Source organism: Oncorhynchus gorbuscha, linkage group LG06 (genome assembly GCF_021184085.1).
Source record: "Oncorhynchus gorbuscha isolate QuinsamMale2020 ecotype Even-year linkage group LG06, OgorEven_v1.0, whole genome shotgun sequence".
In the NCBI taxonomy this organism is placed as follows: domain Eukaryota; kingdom Metazoa; phylum Chordata; class Actinopteri; order Salmoniformes; family Salmonidae; genus Oncorhynchus; species Oncorhynchus gorbuscha.
In genome coordinates, this window is record NC_060178.1 from 48,703,275 (window position 1) to 48,725,221 (window position 21,947).

Consider the following 21,947-nt stretch of genomic DNA (forward strand, 5'->3'; position numbering starts at 1 on the left):
TAAAAAAATTAATTCAATTATTTTACCTTTTATTTAACCAGGTAGGCTAGTTGAGACAAAGTTCTCATTTTCAACTGTGACCTGGCCAAGGTAAAGCATAGCAATTCGACACATACAACAACAAAGTTACACATGGCATAAACTAAACAGTCAATAATACAGTAGAACAAAAGAAAACAAAAAGTCTATATACAGTGAGTGCAAATGAGGTAAGATAAGGGAGTTAAGGCAATGAATAGGCCATGGTGGTGAAGTAATTACAATATAGCAATTAAACACTGGAATGGTAGATGTGTAGAAGATGAATGTGCAGGTAGAGATACTGAGGTGCAAAGGAGCAAAATAAATAAATACAGCATGGGGATGAGGTAGTTGGATGGGCTGTTTACAGATGGGCTATGTACAGGTGCAGTGATCTGTGAGCTGCTCAGACAGCTGGTGCTTAAAGCTAGTGAGGGAGATGTGAGTCTCCAGCTTCAGAGATTTTTGCAGTTCGTTCCAGTCATTGGCAGCAGAGAACTGGAAGGAAAGACGACCAAAGGAGGAATTGGCTTTGGGGGTGACCAGTGAGATATTCCTGCTGGAGCGCGTGCTACGAGTGGGTGCTGCTATGGTGACCAGTGAGCTGAGATAAAGCGGGGCTTTACCTAGCAGAGACTTGTAGATAACCTGTAGCCAGTGGGTTTGGCGACGAGTATGAAGCGAGGGCCAACCAACGAGAGCGTACAGGTCGCAATGGTGGGTAGTGTATGGGGCTTTAGTGGCAAAACGGATGGCACTGTGATAGACTGCATCCAGTTTGTTGAGTAGAGCATTGGAGGTTATTTTTATTGATTACAACACCGAAGTCGAGGATCGGTAGGATGGTCAGTTTTACGAGGGTATGTTTGGCAGCATGAGTGAAGGATGCTTTGTTGCGCTATAGGAAGCCGATTCTAGATTTAATTTTGGATTGGAGATGCTTAATGTGAGTCTGGAAGGAGAGTTTACAGTCTAACCAAACACCTAGGTATTTGTAGTTGTCTACGTATTCTAAGTCAGAGCCGTCAATAGTAGTGATGCTATATGGGCGAGCAGGTGCGGGCAGTGATTAGCATGCATTTAGTTTTACTTGCGTTTAAGCAGTTGGAGGCCACGGAAGGAGAGTTGTATGGCATTGAAGTTCGTCTGGAGGTTAGTTAACACCGTGTCCAAAGAGGGGTGAGAAGTATACAGAATGGTGTCGTCTGCATAGAGGTGTATCAGAGAATCACCAGCAGCAAGAGCAACATCATTGATGTATACAGAGAAAAGAGTCGGTCCGAGGATTGAACCCTGTGGCACCCCCATAGAGACTGTCAGAGGTCTGGACAACAGGCCCTCCGATTTGACACACTGAACTCTATCAGAGAAGTAGTTTGTGAACCAGGCGAGGCAATCATTTGAGAAAGCAAGGCTGTCGAGTCTGCCAATAAGAATGTGGTGATTGACAGTGTCGAAAGCCTTGGCCAGGTCGATGAATACGGCCGCACAGTAATGTCTCTTATTGATGGCGGTTAAGATGTTTTGTAGGACCTTGAGCGTGACTGAGGAGCACCCATGACCAGCTCTGAAACCAGATTGCATAGTGGAGAAGGTATGGTGGGATTCTAAATGGTCAGTAATCTGTTTTGTTAACTTTGCTTTCGAAGACCTTAGAAACACAGGGTAGGATAGATATAGGACTGTAGCAGTTTGGGTCTAGAGTGTCACCCCCTTTGAAAAGGGGGATGACTGCGGCAGCTTTCCATTCTTTGGGAATCTCAGACAATACGAGAGGTTGAACAGGCTAGTAATAGGGGTTGCAACAATTTTGGCAGATAATTTTAGAAAGAGAGGGTCCAGATTGTCTATCCCCGCTGATTTGTAGGGGTCCAGATTTTGCAGCTCTTTCAGAACATCGGCTATCTGGATTTGGGTAAAGGAGAAATGGTGAGGGCTTTGGCGGGTTGCTGTGGAGGGTGCCGGGCAGTTGACCAGGGTAGGGGTAGCCATGTGGAAAGCATGGCCAGCCGTAGAGAAATGCTTATTGAAATTCTTATTTATAGTGGATTTATCGGTGGTGACAATGTTTCCTAGCCTCAGAGCAGTGGGCAGCTTGGAGGAGGTGCTCTTATTCTCCATGGACTGTGATGAGGGGTGGTTGTTTGATCGCAGACCCATTAATGGATGCAGGTAATGAGGCAGTGATCGCTGAGATCTTGATTGAAAACAGCAGAGGTGTATTTGGAGGTCGAGTTAGTTAGGATGACATCTATGAAGGTGCCCTGTGTTTACGGATTTGGAGTTGTACCTGGTAGGTTCATTGATCATTTGTGTGAGATTGAGGGCATCAAGCTTGGATTGTAGGATGGCCGGGGTGTTAAGCATGTCCCAGTTTAGGTCACCTTATAGCACGAGCTCTGAAGATAGATGGGGGGCAATTAATTCACATATGGTATCGAGGGTACAGTTGGGGGCAGAGGGAGGTGTATAGCAAGTGGCAACAGTGAGAGACTTGTTTCTGGAAAGGTGAATTTTTAGAAGTAGAAATTCGAATTGTTTGGGTACAGACTTTGATAGCCTGCAGAGTTCTGTATTACTATCTTTGCAGTAGATTGCAACACCGCCCCCTTTGGCAGTTCTATCTTGGCGGAAAATGTTATAGTTAGCGATGGAGATTTCAGGGTTTTTGGTGGTTTTCCTAAGCCAGGATTCAGACACGGCTAAGACATCCTGGTTGGCAGAGTGTGCAAAGCAGTGAGTAAAACAAACTTAGGAGTAGGCTTCTAATGTTAACATGCATGACACCAAGGCTTTTACAGTTACAGAAGACAACAAATGAGAGCACCTGGGGAGTGGGAGTGGAGCTAGGCACTGCAGGACCTGGATTAACCTCTACATCACCAGAGGAACAGAGGAGAAGTAGGATAAGGGTATGGCTAAAAGCTTTACGACCTGGCCGTCTAGCATGTTCGGAACAGAGGGTAAAAGGAGCAGGTTTCTGGGCACGATAGCATAGATTAAATGCATAGTGTAAAGACAAAGGTAAGGTAGGATGTGAGTACATTGGAGGTAAACCTAGGCATTGAGTAATGATGAGAGAGATATAGTCTCTAGAGACGTTTAAACCAGGTGATGTCATCGCATATGTAGGAAGTGGAACAACATGGTTGGGTAAGGCGTATTGAGCAGGGCTAGAGGCTCTACAGTGAAATAAGACAGTAATCACTAACCAGGACAGTAATGGACAAGGCAAATTGATATTAGAGAGAGGCATGCGTAGCCAAGTGAACATATGGGTCCAGTGAGTGGTTGGACTGACTGGGGACACGGCGATTCAGACCGTTAGCAGGCCGATGCTAACAGTTAGTAGGTTGGGGCTAAACAAGCTAGCAGTTAGCAGACCGGGGCAGGCAAGCTAGCAGTTAGCAGACTGGGGCTAGCAAGTTAGCCTTTTTGGCACGTCGCGATGGAGGTAAGTCTGTTTTTGCCTCTTCGTGCGGTGACGTCGATAGGCCAGTCGTGGATTAGTAGGGTTCCAAGTAGCTCTAGGGAGCTAGCAGGTTAGCAGAATGGGCCTTCAGCGGGTGTCGTGCCTGAGGGGCCTGTTGGAATCCTCGGACAGATTATGTCGGTATTCCAGTCGTAGAGGATCGGCGGGGGTCGGGGTCCGGATATTGTAGCCCAGGAGCCCTGGCCGGGCTAGCTTCAGGCTAATTGGTGCTTGCTCCGGGATGGAAACGCTAGCCAGGAATGGTCAACCCGGATTGCGGTTAGCTAGTTACGAAGATCCAGATGAAAATGTTCAGAGTTCGCGGCAGGAATCCGGGGATATGGAGAGAAATAGGTCCGTTATGCTCTGGTTTGAGTCACGTTGTTCAAACTGGCGAGAGCTTTGTGAGCTAAAGGTTAGCTGATGACCGCTAGCAGTGATTTGCTAACTGATAGCTGGTAGGTAGTTAGCCGACTAGCTTCAGTTGAGGGATTCCAGATCCGAAGTAAATAGAAATACTTTAGAAAAAAGCAGATCCACGCCACATTGGGTGATGCGGGTTGCAGGAGAGTGTTTAGAAGTTGAGGTTTAGGAAAATATTTTTAAAAGATATTCGAAGAAAAAGATGTAATAAGATATATACAAGGAACACTACAGGACAAAGATGTCTGACTGCTACACCATCTTGGAAGTAACATTCCACTACTGGCAATACAGACACAAACACCCCCCCGCCACACTCGAGAAACGTCATCTAGGAAGTAGTCTGTTAACCTTTAGCGATGAGCAATCCCGTATCCGGGAGCGTAATCATAGCCTCAAGCGCATTAGCATAACGCAACGTTTCCTATTCATGAAAATCGCAAATGAAATTAAATAAATATATTCAAACACAAGCTTAGCCTTTTGTTAACAACACTGTCATCTCAGATTTTCAAAATATGCTTTTCAACCAAAGCTACACAAGCATTTGTGTTAGAGTATTGATAGCCTAGCATAGCATTAAGCCTAGCATTCAGCAGGCAACATTTTCACAAAAACAAGAAAAGCATTCAAATAAAATAATTTACCTTTGAAGAACTTCAGATGTTTTCAATGAGGAGACTTTGTTAGATAGCAAATGTTCATTTTTTCCAAAAAGATTATTTGTGCAGGAGAAATTGCTCCGTTTTGTTCATCAATTTTGGCTAAGAAAAAAAAACGAAAAATTAATTCACTACAACGCCAAACTTTTTTCCAAATGAACTCCATAATATCGACAGAAACATGGCAAACGTTGTTTAGAATCATCCTCAAGGTGTTTTTCACATATCTATTCGATGATAAATCCTTCGTGTTAGTTGGGTTTCTCCTCAGTAGCAAACAGAAAAGTACTGCAGCTGGAGATTACTCAATAATTGCAACGGAGGACACCAAGCGACCACCTGGTAAATGTAGTCTCTTAGGGTCAATCTTCCAATGATATGCCTACAAATACGTCACAATGCTGCAGACACCTTGGGGAAAACGTGGAAAAGGTAAGCTGACTCCTAGCTCCTCCACAGCCATATAAGGAGTCATTGCCATGAGGCGGTTTTAAAAAATGCGGCACTTCCTGATTGTATTTTTATCTGGGTTTCTGTAACATCAGTTCTGTAGCACTCACAGACAATATCTTTGCAGTTTTGGAAATGTCAGAGTGTTTTATTTCAAAAGCTGTCAATTATATGCATAGTCGAGCATCTTTTCGTGACAAAATATCTTGTTTTAAATGGGCACGAAAATTAAAAGAGCGCCCCCTATATCGAAGAATTTAAAGAACATTGTCACTATGAAACTGCTAGACGGTGAGTTGCAATGTGGAATGTTAGAAATAAAATATTGATAAAAATGTACATTAAACTCTTCCTATCCTTCCCTCAGCCCTTTGTTCACTCAGCCCTATGTTCCGTCAGTACCCACTGAACCAATTTTAATTCAAATTGGCACAAATGCTTATTGTTATAAGATAGAACATTTTGATTCAGTAATCAGACCCCTTGATAAGTTCCACATTTTGTTATGTTACAGCCATATTCTAGAATTGTTTAAGTAGTTTTTTTTCCCAAAGTCACGGGATAAGACAGGATAAATACTCCAGATATAACAGACTGACCCTAGCCGCCCGACACACAAATTACTGCAGCATAAATACTGGGGACTGAGACAGGGGGAGACACTGTGGCCCCATCCGACGATACCCCCGGAGAGGGCCAAACAGGCAGGATATAACCCCACCCACTTTGCCAAAGCACTGCCCCTACACAACTAGAGAGATCTTCAACCACCAACTTAGCATCCTGAGACAAGGCCGAGTATAGCCCACAAATATCTCCGCCATGGCACAACCCAAGGGGGAGCGCCAACCCAGACAGGAAGATCACGTCAGTGACTCACCCCTGCTAGGGATGGCATGGAAGAGCACCAGTAAGCCAGTGACTCAGCCCCTGTAATAGGGTTGGAGGCAGAGAATCCCAGTGGAGAGAGGGGAACCGGCCAGGCAGAGACAGCAAGGGCGGTTCGTTGCTCCAGAGCCTTTCCGTTCACCTTCACACTCCTGGGCCAGACTACACTCAATCATAGAACCTACTGAAGAGATGAGTCTTCAGTAAAGACTTAAAGGTTGAGACCGAGTCTGCGTCTCTCACATGGATAGAAAGACCATTCCTTAAAATTTGAGCTCTATAGGAGAAAGCCCTGCCTCCAGCTGTTTGCTTAGAAATTCTAGGGACAGTTGGGAGGCCTGCGTCTTGTGACCGTAGCATATGTGTAGGTATGTACGGCAGGACCAAATCGTAACGATGGGTAGGAGCAAGCCCATGTAATGCTTTGTAGGTTAGCAGTAAAACCTTGAAATCAGCCCTTGCCTTAACAGTGTAGAGAGGCTAGCACTGGAGTAATATGATCAAATTGTTGGGTTCTAGTCAATATTCTAGCAGCCATATTTAGCACTAACTGAAGTTTATTTAGTGATTTATCTGCGTTTCCGGAAAGTAGAGCATTGCAGTAGTCTAACCTAGAAGCGACAAAAGCATGCATGAATTTTTCTGCATAATTTTTGGACAGAAAGTTTCTGATTTTTTCAATGTTTCATAGATGGAAAAAAGCTGTCTTTGAAACAGTATTGATATGTTAGTCAAAAGAGAGATCAGGGTCCCGAGTAACGCCAAGGTCCTTCAGTTTTATTTTAGATGACTGTACAACCATCAAGATTAATTGTCAGATTCAACAGAAGATCTCTTTGTTTCTTGGGACCTAGAACAAGCATCTCTGTTTTGTCCGAGTTTAAAAGTAGAACATTTGCAGCCATACACTTCCTTATGTCTGAAACACATGCTTCCAACGAGAGCAATTTTGGGGTTTCACCATGTTTCATCGAAATGTTCAGCTGTGTGTCATCTGCATAGCCGTGAAAGTTAACATTATGTTTCCGAATGACATCACCAAGAGGTCAAATATATAGTGAAGACAATAGTGGTCCTAAAACGGAACCTTGAGGAACACCGAAATTTGTCAGAGGACAAACCGATATCTCTCCGACAGATAAGATCTATACCAGGCCAGAACTTGTCCGTGTAGACCAAATTGAGTTTCCAATCTCTCCAAAAGAATGTGGTGATCGGTGGTATCAAAAGCAGCAATAAGGTCTAGGAGCACGAGGACAGATGCAGAGCCTCGGTCTGACGCCATAATCTCCAGGTAATGAATTTGCATATGTCCTATCTGCTTGGATTTCAAAAAAGTTAACCCCAAATAACCTAGCAGTGTTATTAAATGTCTTACTAAATAATTCAGTGAAAGTTTTTTATGGCGGTTTTGGAGCAGTGGCTTCTTCCTTGCTGAGTGTCGATGTCGATATAGGAATCGTTTTACTGTGGATATAGATACTTTTGTCCCTGTTTCCTCCAGCATCTTCACAAGGTCCTTTGCTGTTGTTGTGGGATTGATTTGCACTTTTCACACCAAAATATGTTCATCTCTAGGAGACAGAACGCGCCTCCTTCCTGAGCGGTATGACGGCTGCGTGGTCCCATGGTGTTTATACTTGCTTACTATTGTTTGTACAGATGAATATGGTACCTTCAGGCGTTTGTAAATACTCCCAAGGATGAACCAGACTTGTGGAGGTCTACATTATTTTGTTTTTCCCATGATGTCAAGCAAAGAGGCATTGAGTTTGAAGGTAGGCCTTAAAATACATCCACAGGTACACCTCCAATTTACTCAAATGATGTCAATTAGCCTATCAGAAGTTTCTAAAGCGATGACATGACATGGAATTTTCCGAGCTGTTTACAGGCACAGTCAACTTAGTGTATGCAAACATCTGACCCACTGGAATTGTGATACAGTGAATTATAAGTGAAATAATCTGTCTGTAAACAATTGTTGGAAAAATTACTTGTCATGCACAAAGTAGATGTCCTAACCGACTTGCCAAAACTATAGTTTGTTAACAAGAAATTTGTGGAGTGGTTGAAAAGCGAGTTTTAATGACTCCAACCTAAGTGTATGTGAACTTCCGACTTCAACTGGACAAATAACATGAAAATAAAACACGTAATAATACATTCACAATGATTAACGATAACTTGGATATATACACGAGGTACCAGTACTGAGTAACGATAACTTGGATATATACACGAGGTACCAGTACTGAGTAACGATAACTTGGATATATACACGAGGTACCAGTACTGAGTAACGATAACTTGGATATATACACGGGGTACCAGTACTGAGTAACGATAACTTGGATATATACACGAGGTACCAGTACTGAGTAACGATAACTTGGATATATACACGGGGTACCAGTAATGAGTAACGATAACTTGGATATATACACGAGGTACCAGTACTGAGTAACGATAACTTGGATATATACACGGGGTACCAGTACTGAGTAACGATAACTTGGATATATACACGGGGTACCAGTACTGAGTTGATGTGCAGGGGTACGAAGTAATTGAGTTAGATATGTACATATTTACTAGGAATAAAGTGACCGATAATAAACAGTAGCAGCAGCATGTGATGAGTTTTAAAAAAGCTAGCTCAAAAAGGGTCAATGCAGATAGTCTGGGTAGCTAATTGGTTAACTATTTAGCAGTCTTATGTCTTGGGGGTAGAATAACATTCCCAGAACATTTCTTCTCAGAACATAAACACAGAAAAGTATACGTTCCCACAACTTCCAATGAACCAAAGGTGCTAGCTGGGTAGTTAAGCACTGAAAAAAAAGAGCGAAAATATTCCAGTCCACCTCAAAGAATTGACACGCTGTCAATACCTTTTTTCTTCTTTCTTTATTTCTGTATTTGTCTGTTATTTTGTGTCCTCCCCCTTCATGAAAAGAAAAGGCAAGGGGCTTAGTGTATATAGACAGACAGTGTGGGCTTCATGTTTGTTCGTCTCTTTTGTCTGAGCATGGGGAAGGCTGGAGTTACAGGTGTGAATGCCCACGCCATCACAGATCCCCCCCCACCCCCACCCTCTTCACCTCGCCACCACCTCCGACATTCTGAGGCGGCCATGTCACCCAATTTCAATCAGAACAGAGCCCACCACAACACTGAGTCTTAAAAGCCTTGGCAGCCAGCAGAGTGTGTGCCAGGTCTGGCCTGCTGTATAAAAGAAGGGGAGAAGAAAACACTTAGCTTTTCTCAATAATGACTCTTCGTAAAGATAATATTTTTAGGGATTTGTCAGGTATTTTAAGCTGTCTTGTGAAGTAGTACATAAGAGGTATTTCACTTCATTGAGCCGTGTAAAAAAAAAAAAACGTATGAAGCCCAGCTGATAAGGTCCACAGAGCACAAACAGACCTTGGTGTTGTTCATTGTGTCCTTTCTGGTGAAAATCTTTGCTGTCCTCTAAAGTAACATCTGGCAGCTGTAAGCATTATCAGAGTTATGATCAGAAATAATTTTTCTGTTAACTCAATATAGGGTTTCTCATGCTCTTTCTCACTCGCTCTTTCCTCCCTTCCCCTACTTCTTCTCTCGCCATCTCCTCCCTCTCTCTCCCGCTCCCTCTCATTCACCCTTCTCTTCCCCTCTCTCTCTCTCTCTCTCCAGGTGTTCTGAAGGACTACCTGCGTGAGTTGCCCTACCCCCTTATCACTAAGCACTTGTATGAGACTGTGTTGGACTCTATGGCTCAGAGACCTCTGCGTATCGGAGCAGGAGGATGTGAAAATGACCCGGCAGACACAGAACACACCGTCAGTCTCCTGGAGAACCTGCCAGAGGTGGAGAGGGTAAGGGACAGTTCCACTTCAATCGATCAATGAAGTTTATTCATAAATCAACATTTGTCACAAAGTGCTTTTGCAGTTGCCTTTTTGGGATCACAGTGCTCTTGGTTCTCTACATTCACCCAAGTTCTTTCAGTAATGTTCATTAGTACTGTGCAGCGTTCACAGTACACAGTTTCAAACCCTCTTGTTGTTAGGAAATAACAGTAGCTGAGAGAAATAGCAATAGCATAAACAAAGATCCAATAAGCGACACATTGCGGTTGAATGCATTGTTGTGCAACTGACTAGGTATTTCCTTTCCCTTAGTGTGTTTGTGTTTCTAAAAGGAGCCGTGTCTTTGGTCAGTGTTGATCCGCCCTTAACCAGCATGTTTTCTGTCTCTGTTACCCCAGTTCACCCTGCGGAGGCTGCTGGACCATCTGAAGCTGGTGGCGTCATACCATGAGGTCAACAAGATGACGTGTCAGAACCTGGCGGTATGCTTCGGCCCCGTGCTGCTCAGCCAACGCCAGGAGGCCAGCTGTCATAGCAACCGGGTCTTCATCGACTCGGAGGAGCTGGCCAGCGCCCTACACTTCAAGAAACATATCGAAGTGCTACACTACCTGCTGCAGCTATGGCCAGGTAACCTCCACCATGGAGATACACCACAATACTAGAGTGGCCTTTGAAATGAACCTTCATAACTCTAGCATGAGGTGATAATGGCAGCCATCTTGGTCAGGGATGCATTCTAAACCAGTATACTTCATGGTGTAGTAGTGGTGCAGTACCACTGGATCTAGAGTCATTTAGTAAATATAAAAGGCATATCTTTATTACTGACTCCTGCAGTGAATGTATCAGCCTTTTAAATCAGGCCGTTGAGTAGTGTGTCTACATCTGAATGACTAAAACAACAACTTAATAAACAAGTAATAACAGACCTAAGCGTTCACCTAAAATCAGACAAGCCATTTCTTAGAAGGACACTATGTTCCCCCCGGATGCTTTCTAGTGCAAATTGTTCCCAGCACTGTGCTGTGGTTCTGTTCCAAACATGACTTTTAAAAGGCTGGGTTGGCACTTTAGCTGACACGCGCACACACACACACACACACACACACACACACACACACACACACACACACACACACACACACACACACACACACACACACACACACACACACACACACACACACACACACACACACACACACACACACACACACACACACACACACACACACACACAGCAGATAGCCATTCGCCACATCTGTTCGTTCATCATAGATTAAATGCTCCACAGAGTGCTTCATCGTGACGGGAGGGCCAAAGCCTTACTGTAAACCAAGCTCAGTGGGCAGGGACGCTTTTATATAAATCACTGTCCAGAGAAAGTGTGCTTCTAAAATGGCACCATATTCCTTATATAGTGCACTACTTTTGTCCAGAGCCCTATGGGACCTGGTCAAAAGAAGTGCACTGTAAAAGCGAATAGGGTGCCATTTGGGATGCATCTGAAGACATCCTGGACCAACTGTGGCTCTATGGTTGTTAATGTGTCTCTGTTCTGCTCTCTGCAGCTGTCTTCTTTGTGTGCACGGTGATACGAGAGACAGATGCACTGTTGGGTATAACTGGGTTATGAAAGAAAGATGAGCGAGGAAGAGAAGACTATAAGACTATACAGTAACTGTCTGATCCCCTCAGATCTCTAACATTTTCTCTAACCAATTTAACTTCATAGTGTTGTGTACACAGTTGAAGTCTGAAGTTTACATACACCTAAGCCAAATGCATTTAAACTCAGTTTTTCCACATTTCCTGACATTTAATCCTAGTTAGAATTCCCTGTCTCGCGTCAGATAGGATCACCACTTCATTTTAAGAATGTGAACTGTTAGAATAATAGGAGAGACTGATTGATTTCAGCTTTTATTTATTTCCTCACATTCCCAGTGGGTCTGAAGTTTACAGACACTCAATTAGTATTTGGTAGTATTGCCTTTAAATTGTTTAACTTGGGTCAAACGTTTCAGGTAGCCTTCCACAAGCTTCCCACAATAAGTTTGGTGAATTTTGGCCCATTCCTCCTGACAGAGCTGGTGTAACTGAGTCAGGTTTTTATGCCTCCTTGCTCCCACACTTTTTCAGTTCTTTCCACAAATGTTCTATAGGATTGAGGTCAGGGCTTTGTGATGGCCACTCCAATACCTTGACTTTGTTGTCCTTAGGCACTTTTGCTACAACTTTGGAAGTATGCTTGGGGTCATTGTCCATTTGGAAGACCCATTTGCAACCAAGCTTTAACTTACTGATTGATATCTTCAGATGTTGCTTCAATATATGCTCATAATTTCCCTCCTCATCATTGTGAAGTGCACCAGTCCCTCTGGCAGCAAAGCACCCCCACAACATGATGCTTCCACCCCCGTGCTTCATGGTTGGGATGGTGTTCTTTGGCTTGCAAGCCTCCCCCTTTTTCCTCCAAACATAACAATGGTCATTATAGCCAAACAGTTATATTTTTGTTTCATCAGACCAGAGGACTTTTCTCCAAAAAGTACGATCTTTGTCCACATGTGAAGTTGCAAACCGTAGTCTGGCTTTTTTATGGCGGTTTTGGAGCAGTGGCCTCTTCCTTGCTGAGCAGCCTTTCAGGTTATGTCGATATAGGACTTGTTTTACTGTGGATATGGATATTTCTGTACCTGTTTCCTCCAGCATCTTCACAAGATCCTTTGCTGTTGTTCTGGGATTGATTTGCACTTTTCACACCAAAGTACATTCATTTCTAGGAGACAGAACGTGTCTCCTTCCTGAGCGGTATGACGGCTGCATGGTCCCATGGTTTATATACTTGCGTACTATTGTTTGTACAGATGAACGTGGTACCTTCAGGCATTTGGAAATTGCTCCCAAGGATGAACCAGACTTGTGGAGGTCTACAATTTATTTTCTGAGGTATTGACTGATTTCTTTTGATTTTCCCATGATGCCAAGCAAAGAGGCACTGAGTTTGAAGGTAGGCCTTGAAATATATCCATGACATCATTTTCTGGATTTTTCCAAGCTGTTTAAAGGCACAGCCAGCTTAGTGCATGTAAACTTCTGACCCACTGGAATTGTGATACAGTGAACTATAATTGAAATGATCTGTCTGTAAACAATTGTTGGAAAAATTACTTGTGTCATGCACAAAGTAGATGTCCTAACCAACTTGTCAAAACTATAGTTTGTTAACAAGATATTTGTGGAGTGGTTGAAAAATGAGTTTAATTGACTCCAACCTAAGTGTATTTAAACTTCCGACTTCAACTGTATACAGTGCCTTCAGAAAGTATTTACACCCCTTGACTTATTTTGTCACTGGCTTTACACACAATAGCTGATCCTGTTAAAGTGGAACACAGCGAAATAATAAGGATAAGTCAAAGGTAATTTTGTACCTGAGAGAACAGACTGTTGTTGAATATTGTACCCATTCATTTATTGTCACTGGTACAACACTTCCACTCACGGGTTGCCAAAAATAACTAACTGAAAGCCACATCCCCAGTAATCCACACCTCTAATATAATGTACCTCTACCATAGACCAGTTACAACACTTCTACTCACGGGTGGTCAAAAATAATAAATTGGAAGCCTTGCCAACACTAAGCCATGCCACCAATATAATTTCACAGTGTGCCTTGCCTCGAGCGAATTGTAGACTTACCCCCCCATGAATGTATTTGTTAGTGACAGAGACATGGTTCCTGAATTCATACATTTTCATACATGTGGCCTTCAAGTGAGTTCCTTGGTTAATATCATTATAATTAAACTCTGTATGATGATACATTACATATCTCATCACACCTTATTTTGAGGCCTAGCATTACCCTAATACAGTGGCCTGAAACTCATGGTTTACAGGCCACGTCAGGCCTGTTAGTAGGGTTGCAAAATTCCAGTAACTTTCTCCAAATTCCCAGATTTTAATCTTCCATCTGGGATTTCTGGAAGCTTGTAAGTCACATTATGCTTCTTTGCAAAGTGTAAGTTTTGTTGGATTTCCACACTCCAATTCCAACTGTTGGAAGTTCTATTCATCAGCAACCTTATTTCATAATGACTGCCAGGATTAAGAAAAATTTGCAGATGCTATCTAAGCCATTTAAACTGGAACAACCATTTCAGTAATGGGTGCCAAAATCTATCAAAATGATTGGATCAGTTTAGGAAATTGTATGTTATTTATCATTGTGTAGCATAATATTAATCAACCAATCACTCAATGTACATGCAAAAACACAGATATTAAAAACAATTTTAAAAAATCTACCTGTAGTAGAGCATGCTGGGTGCTGTTATCATACATTTTAAAAATGTAGTATATGCGACTTCTCATTTAGTTTGGGTCAGTACCATATAAACATTAAGTAATAATTACTTTTCATTAACTTTGAGTTGAACATACTAGAAGTATTTGAGTAATAAATACTTCTGCGTCACAGTGTAGTTTCCATCCCTGGCTAGAGCCTAGAGGTGTGTCCTGAGTGAGTAACTCTAACCTTGACCAAACTGAAATTCAAGTCTTGGCTGGCCCGCAAATCTATGTTTACACGCACGAACGCACACACAAACACACACATATATACCTCCTGTTCTTTATGCCCACTTCCTCAGCTCAGTGTGTAATGCGGCCAGTCTATAATTAAGGACATTCCAGTACCTAACCTTAGCTCTGCCAGCTTTAGTCTAATGTTTAAAAACCATTATAGGATATTTTCAGCTTCTTCACAAGGTCCACACCTTCCAATGCATTGTTGCATAGGCCTGGAGTGTGTGTCTGGGAGTGTATGTCTGGGGGAATGCTTTGCTTGGCCTCTGTAAATGCTTTGTTTTGTGTTAATTTACTGTATGTGTGTACAGTGCCGATTTTAGCATGTCAATCTTGTGGGGCAAACAAATATATTTTTTAGATGCATGGCAACAAAGCCACTACACAACACAAAACTAAACAATACATGAATTGCACTATGACGGTGCCCACAAATCGTCAGGGCCTACATAAAGCTTTCCCAACAGCAGTCCCAACACCTCACCACTGCTACACCTGGCTATCTGCTGAGCCTTGTCTGGCAGCGAAACAGTTAATTGAGCCTCGTTTACTGCCTTTAAAAAATATAGCTTATATGGCTGACTTGCTTATACCAATGTGGTTTCTATTGACAATTGAGATGTACAAATTATGGCATATGGGGACGACGAGCTGATAAGAGGCAATCCATCATTTCGTTTTAGACATAAATGAGCAAGCTAGGACAGACGTAGTCAATATACAGATGTAGTCAACCTGCAAAATCGTCAGTGTTTCCTACTTACAAAGCATGTAGAGGTCTGTATTTTTTATCATAGGTACAACCTTTGTTTGCAATTACAGAGATCCTACGTTTCCTGTAGTTCTTGACCAGGTTTGCACACACTGCAGCAGGGATTTTGGCCCACTCCTCCAAACAGACCTTCTCCAGATCCTTCAGGTTTCAGGGCTTTCAGCTCCCTCCAAAGATTTTCTATTGGGTTCAGGTCTGGAGACTGGCTAGGCCACTCCAGGACCTTTAGATGCTTCTTACGGAGCCACTCCTTAGTTGCCCTGGCTGTGTGTTTCGAATCATTGTCACGCTGGAAGACCCAGCCACGACCCATCTTCAATGCTCTTACTGAGGGAAGGAGGTTGTTGGCCAAGATCTCGCGATACATGGCCCCATCCATCCTCCCCTCAATACGGTGCAGTCGTCCTTTTTATTTGAATTCCGCCTCTCACAGTTGAAGTGTACCTATGATAAGAATTACAGACCTCTACATGCTTTGTAAGTAGGAAAACCTGCAAAATCAGCAGTGTATCAAATATTGTTCTCCCCACTGGTAAGTATTTGTTCAGCACTTTTGAAATGTAATTCAGAACATGGGTCGTTCTTACAGTATTCTCCCTGTACACCAAGTCAGAACCATATGATAAATAAAGGGGGTGTATAAGCAGACAATGAAAGCCCTTACAGTATTTGATTACATTTCTCAAAACAGGCGAGGCTACATGTGTACCACCAAGTCAGAACAGTAGTCAAGAGGGGGAAAAGGGACCAAATTATTAGGGTGAGGCACATGGGCTAACAACAACTTACTACACAACATACACTTAGTATTACTTTCTTAGCTACGGTATACATATCTCCCTGTCATGCTATCCAGGTCTGTGCCGAAATGATTTGAGCTTCTACTTCACCTTTCCAGAGACAAGTCTCTCACCGTTGCCACATGCTATAGACCACCTTTTGCCCCCAGCTGTGCCCTGGACACCATATGTGAATTGATTTCCCCCCATCTATCTTCAGAGCTCGTACTGTTAGGTGACCTAAACTGGGACATGCTTAACACCGCGGCCGTCCTACAATCTAAGCTAGATGCCATCAATCTCACACAAATGATCAATGAACCTACCAGGTACAACCACAAATCCGTAAACACGGGCACCCTCATAGATATCATCCTAACCAACCTGCCCTCCAAATACACCTCTGCTGTCTTCAACCAGGATCTCAGCGATCACTGCCTCATTGCCTGCATCCGTAATAGGTCTGCGGTCAAACGACCACACCTCATCACTGTCAAACGCTCCCTAAAACTCTTCAGCAAGCAGTCCTTTCTAATCGACCTGGCCGGGTATCCTGCAAGGATATTGACCTCATTCCGTCAATAGAGGATGCCTGGTTATTCTTTAAAAATGCTTTCCTCACCATCTTAAATAAGCATGCCCATTCAAAAAATGTAGACCTAGGAACAGATATAGATCTTGGTTCACTCCAGACCTGACTGCCCTTGACCAGCACAAAAACATCCTGTGGTGTACTGCATTAGCATGGAATAGCCCCTGCAACTTTTCACAGAAGCTAGGAACCAATATACACAGGTAGTTAGGAAAGCAAAGGCTAGCTTTTTCAAACAGAAATTTGCATCCTGTAGAGCACCTGTAGAGCTCCTCCCAGCTAAGGTCTTCGAAAGCTAAGTTAACAAACAGATAACAAACAGATCTTTTATTTGTCCAACCATTTAGATTCCAATGCAGTGATAACCAACAAGTAATCTAACTAACAATTCCAAAACTACTGTCTTATACCGTACATAAGGATATATGAATGAGTGATGTAATCTGGTTTCCAAGCTGGTCATTGGTGCACCTCAGCCATGCTCAAGGTCCTGAACGATATCATAACCGCCATCGATAAGAGACATTACTGTGCAGCTGTATTCATCGACCTGGCAAAGGCTTTCGACTCTGTCAATCACCACATTCTTATCGGCAGACTCAACACTGCCTTGGTTTCTCAAATGAGTGCCTCGCCTGGTTCACCAACTACTTCTCAGACAGAGTTCAGTGTGTCAAATCGGAGGGCCTGATGTCCGAACCTCTGGGAATCTCTATGGGGGTGCGACAGGGTTCAATTCTCGGGCCGACTCTTTTCTCTGTATACATCAATGATGTTGCTCTTGCTGCTGGTGATTCTCTGGTACACCTCTACACAGACGACACCAGTTTGTATACTTCTGGCCCTTATTTGGACACTGATAACTAACCTCCAGACAAGCTTCAATGCCATACAACTCTCATTCAGTGGCCTCCAACTGCTCTTAAATGCGAGTAAAACTAAGTGCATGCTCTTCAACCGATCGCTGCCCGCACCTGCCCGCCCGTCCAGCATCACTACTCTGGACGAAACTGACTTAGAATATGTGGACAGCTACAAATATCTAGGTGTCTGGTTAGATTGTAAACTCTCCGTCCAGACTCACATTAAGCATCTCCAATCCAAAATTAAATCTAGAATTGGCTTACTATTTCGCAACAAACCATCCTTCACTCATGCTGCCAAACATACCCTCGTAAAACTGACTATCCTAGCGATCCTTGACTTCGGCGATGTCATTTACAAAATAGCCTCCAACACTCTACTCAGCAAATTGGATGCAGTCTATCACAGTGCCATCTGTTTTGTTACCAAAGCCCCATATACTACCCACCACTGCTCTCGTTAGCTGGCCCTCGCTTCATATTGGTCGCCAAACCCGCTGGCTCCAGGTCATCTATAAGTCTTTGCTAGGTAAAGCCCCGCCTTATCTCAGCTCACTGGTCACCATAGCAGCACCCACCTGCAGCATGTGCTCCAGCAGATATATTTCACTGTTCTCCCCCAAAGCCAATTCATCCTTTGGCTGCCTTCCCTTCCAGTTCTCTGCTGCCAATGACTGGAACCAATTGCAAAAATCACTGAAAGTGGAGACTTGTATCTCCCCCTCTAACTTTAAGCACCAGCTGTCAGAGCAGCTCACAGATCACTGCACCTGTACGTAGCCCATCTGTAAACTGCCCATCCAACTACCTCATCCCCATACTGTTATTTATTTTTTCGTTCCTTTGCACCCTAGTATCTCTATAGGGGTACGATTTCCAACTTGTTGTGTAATGTTTATGTCCAATGGCCGATGGCCGATGAGCACCGATGATAAGTTTTATTTAGAATTTATCTTCATTCTTCATCTTCATGACAAGGATTAAAAACCATTTAGCAGTAGATTGTCAACTTGATAAATGATCATGACTGCTAGCTTACAAGCTAAGATTTTGAAAGTATGTTGTTGACATGATCAGTCCAATCAAAGCTACTGTATATAATGTGATTTGACGTCATTTTATCTGTTGTCAATGACCTTGAGCCTTCTTGGATGGGCACTTCTTATGTAACTATGGCAGCACCCAAGGGGCTTGAATTTTCAAGCTCTACCCTTAGATTTGGCGGTGAGTTAGTATCCCCATGAGTGACAGAACACTGAGCCAATCACGGTGAAACTAGAGAACATTACCCAATCATGGTGCAACTAGAGAACGTTACCAACCCCTACGCTCCGTATCTTCCGCTGGCTGCCCCTCCACCACAGAAAGCGGTAGGCTGAAACACCTGCATTTTGGAGCTGCTTTACTCAAGAAAGCAAAAAAAGAGACCAATTTTGTATGCAGCTTAATTAACTCAATGATTCTTTTTTAAATGGCATTGCTTGAAAACTGATATGTGACGTGTTAATTTCAAAATAACATGCGAAACAGACACCACACCTTAGCTTAAAAGGTGGGGCTCAAAACAGGTTGCCATGATCAGTCCAATCAAAGCTACTGTAGATATAACCTGATTTGACCTCATTTTATCTGTTGTCGATGACCTGCGCCACCTGCCCTGAATGATGGGTTGCCAGTGTGTGCGTGTGTGTGGGCTGATATGTGTATGTGTATTACTGTATGTGATTGTCGGGCCTTGGAATTTGGTGTATTTCACGAGGAGGTGAAAATGTGCGTGTGACTCATTGGCTTTGGTGCATGCTGTGGTGTTTATTTTGTGGCCAGAGAGAGATCATTGGATATTTTTAACTGATCCCAGTACAGTGGGAGCAGCCCTGGATGTGGAAGTTTCCAGGAAGGTGTGTGGCAGGATGGGGTGGAGAGGAGTTCAGGGTTATTTCCTCAATGGGTTTACAATGATTTAAAAGTATTATTCATACAGTATGATATCAGAACCAACGGTTGGCTCTACTGTACCACTGTGGGATTTGTGTACTTTACTTTCTTCCTCCTTCAGCATAAAGGAGATGTAAAAGTCAAGTGTTTTCCTGTAAACTGTCTGACTGACAGGTTGCTCTTGTTGCAGTGTCTGTTTTACCTCTGAAATGTTTTTTGTTTGTTTTTGTTTTATTCCGCCACTGACTGTAGGAGGTATCTAAAGATGTACTGTCGGGAACACAGTGTACTAGGTACACAGAGAGACCGACAGGAGGACAGGTAACTGGGACGTGGTGGTTGGAGTGCTCAGTGTTCTTCTCCTCAGATCAGACATGCTCATATCATGTGATTCCCCCCCCCCTCCTCCTTCACCCCAAAGCAGGGATGTGTGTTGAGTTAGGCGTGATTTGTCCCTAATATTTGAAGACTAAGTTAAAAAGTAGTAGAGTGTGATGGAGTGGATTTAGCATGTCGGAAATACCACTTTTAGATTCTGAATTTAACTCCAGGGGGACCTTGTGTGTACAGTGTGCTTAAAACATTTCAATTGAGGGCCTCCCGAGTGGCGCAGTGGTCTAAGGCACTACATCGCAGTGCTAACTGTGCCACTAGAGATCCTGGTTCGAGCTCTGTCTCAGCTGGCCTCGACCTTGAGACCAATGGGGTGGGGAACAATTGGCCCAGCATCGTTAGGTGAGGGTTCGGCTGGCAGGGATGTCCTTGTCCCATTGAGTTCTAGCAACTCCTGTGACGGACCGAGCACATTGACACGCCAGGTGTTTTCTCGGACACATTGGTGTGGCTGGCTTCTGGGTTAAGAAGCTTGGTTGGGTCGTGTTTCGGGGGACGCACGGCTCTCAACCTTCGCCTCTCCTGAGTCTGTATGGGAGTTGCAGCGATGAGACAAGCCTAACTACCAATTGGATACCACGAAATTGGGGCGAAAAAGGGGTCATTTAGATTTTTTTTTATATAAACATTTTAAATAAGAATATTGGATTTGAGTAATTGGTTTACACCAACAATGCTTGAAGAGCATGTGCTCTTCAGGAATTGGCACTGACTGAATAGCTTCCTGTTTACTCTTTAACTCTTTCTTTCTCTCTCCCTGTCTTTCAATCTCTCCTTCCAGTGATGGACCAACGTGACAAGACCTCGTCCCCCATCCCAGGGCCCCCCGGCCCAGCAGACCAGCTGGCCGTTCCCTCCCTGCGTCGGAGGAAGGAGCGCCCCCAGGTGCTGACCTTGAGCGATGCAGAGATGGCCGGGGTGCTGCGGCCCAGGCCGGGCCGTCTGGACAGCCCTAGCAACCGTTACGCCGGGGACTGGAGCCGCTGTGGACAGAGCTACTTCCCCCCTCCTCGGTCCCGGGAGGAAAAGGACTATGCTGATGTTCCTTCTGAGGATATGGAGGTCACTGAAGAGGAACTAGAGGGGGTAGAGGACAAGGGACAGGAAGGAGGAGAGGAGCAGGGACAGGAAGGAGGAGAGGAGCAGGGACAGGAAGGAGGAGAGGAGCAGGGACAGGAAGGAGGAGAGGAGCAGGGACAGGAAGGAGGAGAGGAGCAGGGACAGGAAGGAGGAGAGGACAAGGGACAGGAAGGAGGAGAGGAGCAGGGACAGGAATGGTTACTGGACGGGGGACAGGCAGAGCCAGCCACAGCCGAACAGGAGCCCCCGTTACCCGAGGAGGTGATGGAAGGACCTGTAGAAGTGGAGAAAGAGGAGAGGGAAGCAGAGGAGAGGGAAGCAGAGAGGAGAGTGGAGGAGCGTGATGGCTCCAGTGGTGGTCAGCCGTCAGACAACAGGGTGTGTGATGATGATGATGAGGATGATGATGATGATAAGCGCATCCTGCACCTCCACCTCCCCAAAGAGCACACGTACCAGGCCTACATGAAGATCCAGGAACTCAGCCCCGTGCTCAGCAACAAGGTCAACCTGCGAGACCTGCAGGAGAGCATCGACACGCTTATAGGCAACCTGGAGAGAGAACTCAACAAGAACAAGCTCAACGTCGGCTACTGACTCAAACGCGTGCCCCCAATGGGGGGGGGCTTAACTATTCTAGGAGCTCAAGACTTGAGTTGTTGGGGTTCAGGAATTGGGCCCCGGGGTTGCCGTGGTGAATCCATGACGACACAGTGGCATGTGCACCAACAGTATTGTGTTCCTGCAGAACTCTGGTGTGTGATTTGCTGGACACCTCATTTAGCACCTACCCGCAATACATTCCGTGATGTTTCATTCATGTTTTGTTTTTGTTGACTATGTTCCTGTCCGGTTGTGTGTTTTGTTTTTGTTGTTGCCTCTTCTTATTAGAAGAACCCATTGACCCCCAGGGGTGTAAACAGTGCCTTAATTGTGTGAAGGTTGGACTTTAAGGCAGGGGACAGCTTTTCTATTGAGGTACGATTATGATGTACAACAATGCACTTGTGAGGCAGGCTTTATTGTATAGAAGATGACGTTTAGGTACAGTATATGGTACACGCAGTATGGCTGGCTCTGGACTGGGAGGAAAGCTACCAGCTAGCGGCTAGCCCACTGAACCCCCCTCCTCCTGGGGCATGAGGACAACGCTGCTGGGCT

General features: G+C 44.1%; 1 protein-coding gene across 3 annotated transcripts in view; it reads left to right on the top strand.

Annotated features, from left to right (window-relative positions):
* Positions 1–21,406, top strand: part of LOC124038045 (rho GTPase-activating protein SYDE2-like) — an 86,966-nt gene extending 65,560 nt beyond the window's left edge. For all 3 annotated transcript variants that reach the window (XM_046353429.1, XM_046353427.1, XM_046353428.1), the window contains exons 5-7: positions 9,598–9,779; positions 10,172–10,403; positions 20,488–21,406. In XM_046353429.1, the coding sequence (XP_046209385.1) occupies positions 9,598–9,779; positions 10,172–10,403; positions 20,488–21,383 (1,310 nt within the window). In that variant the 3' untranslated portion in view covers positions 21,384–21,406. The remainder of the gene's footprint in view (positions 1–9,597; positions 9,780–10,171; positions 10,404–20,487) is intronic.
* Positions 21,407–21,947: the final 541 nt, after the last annotated feature.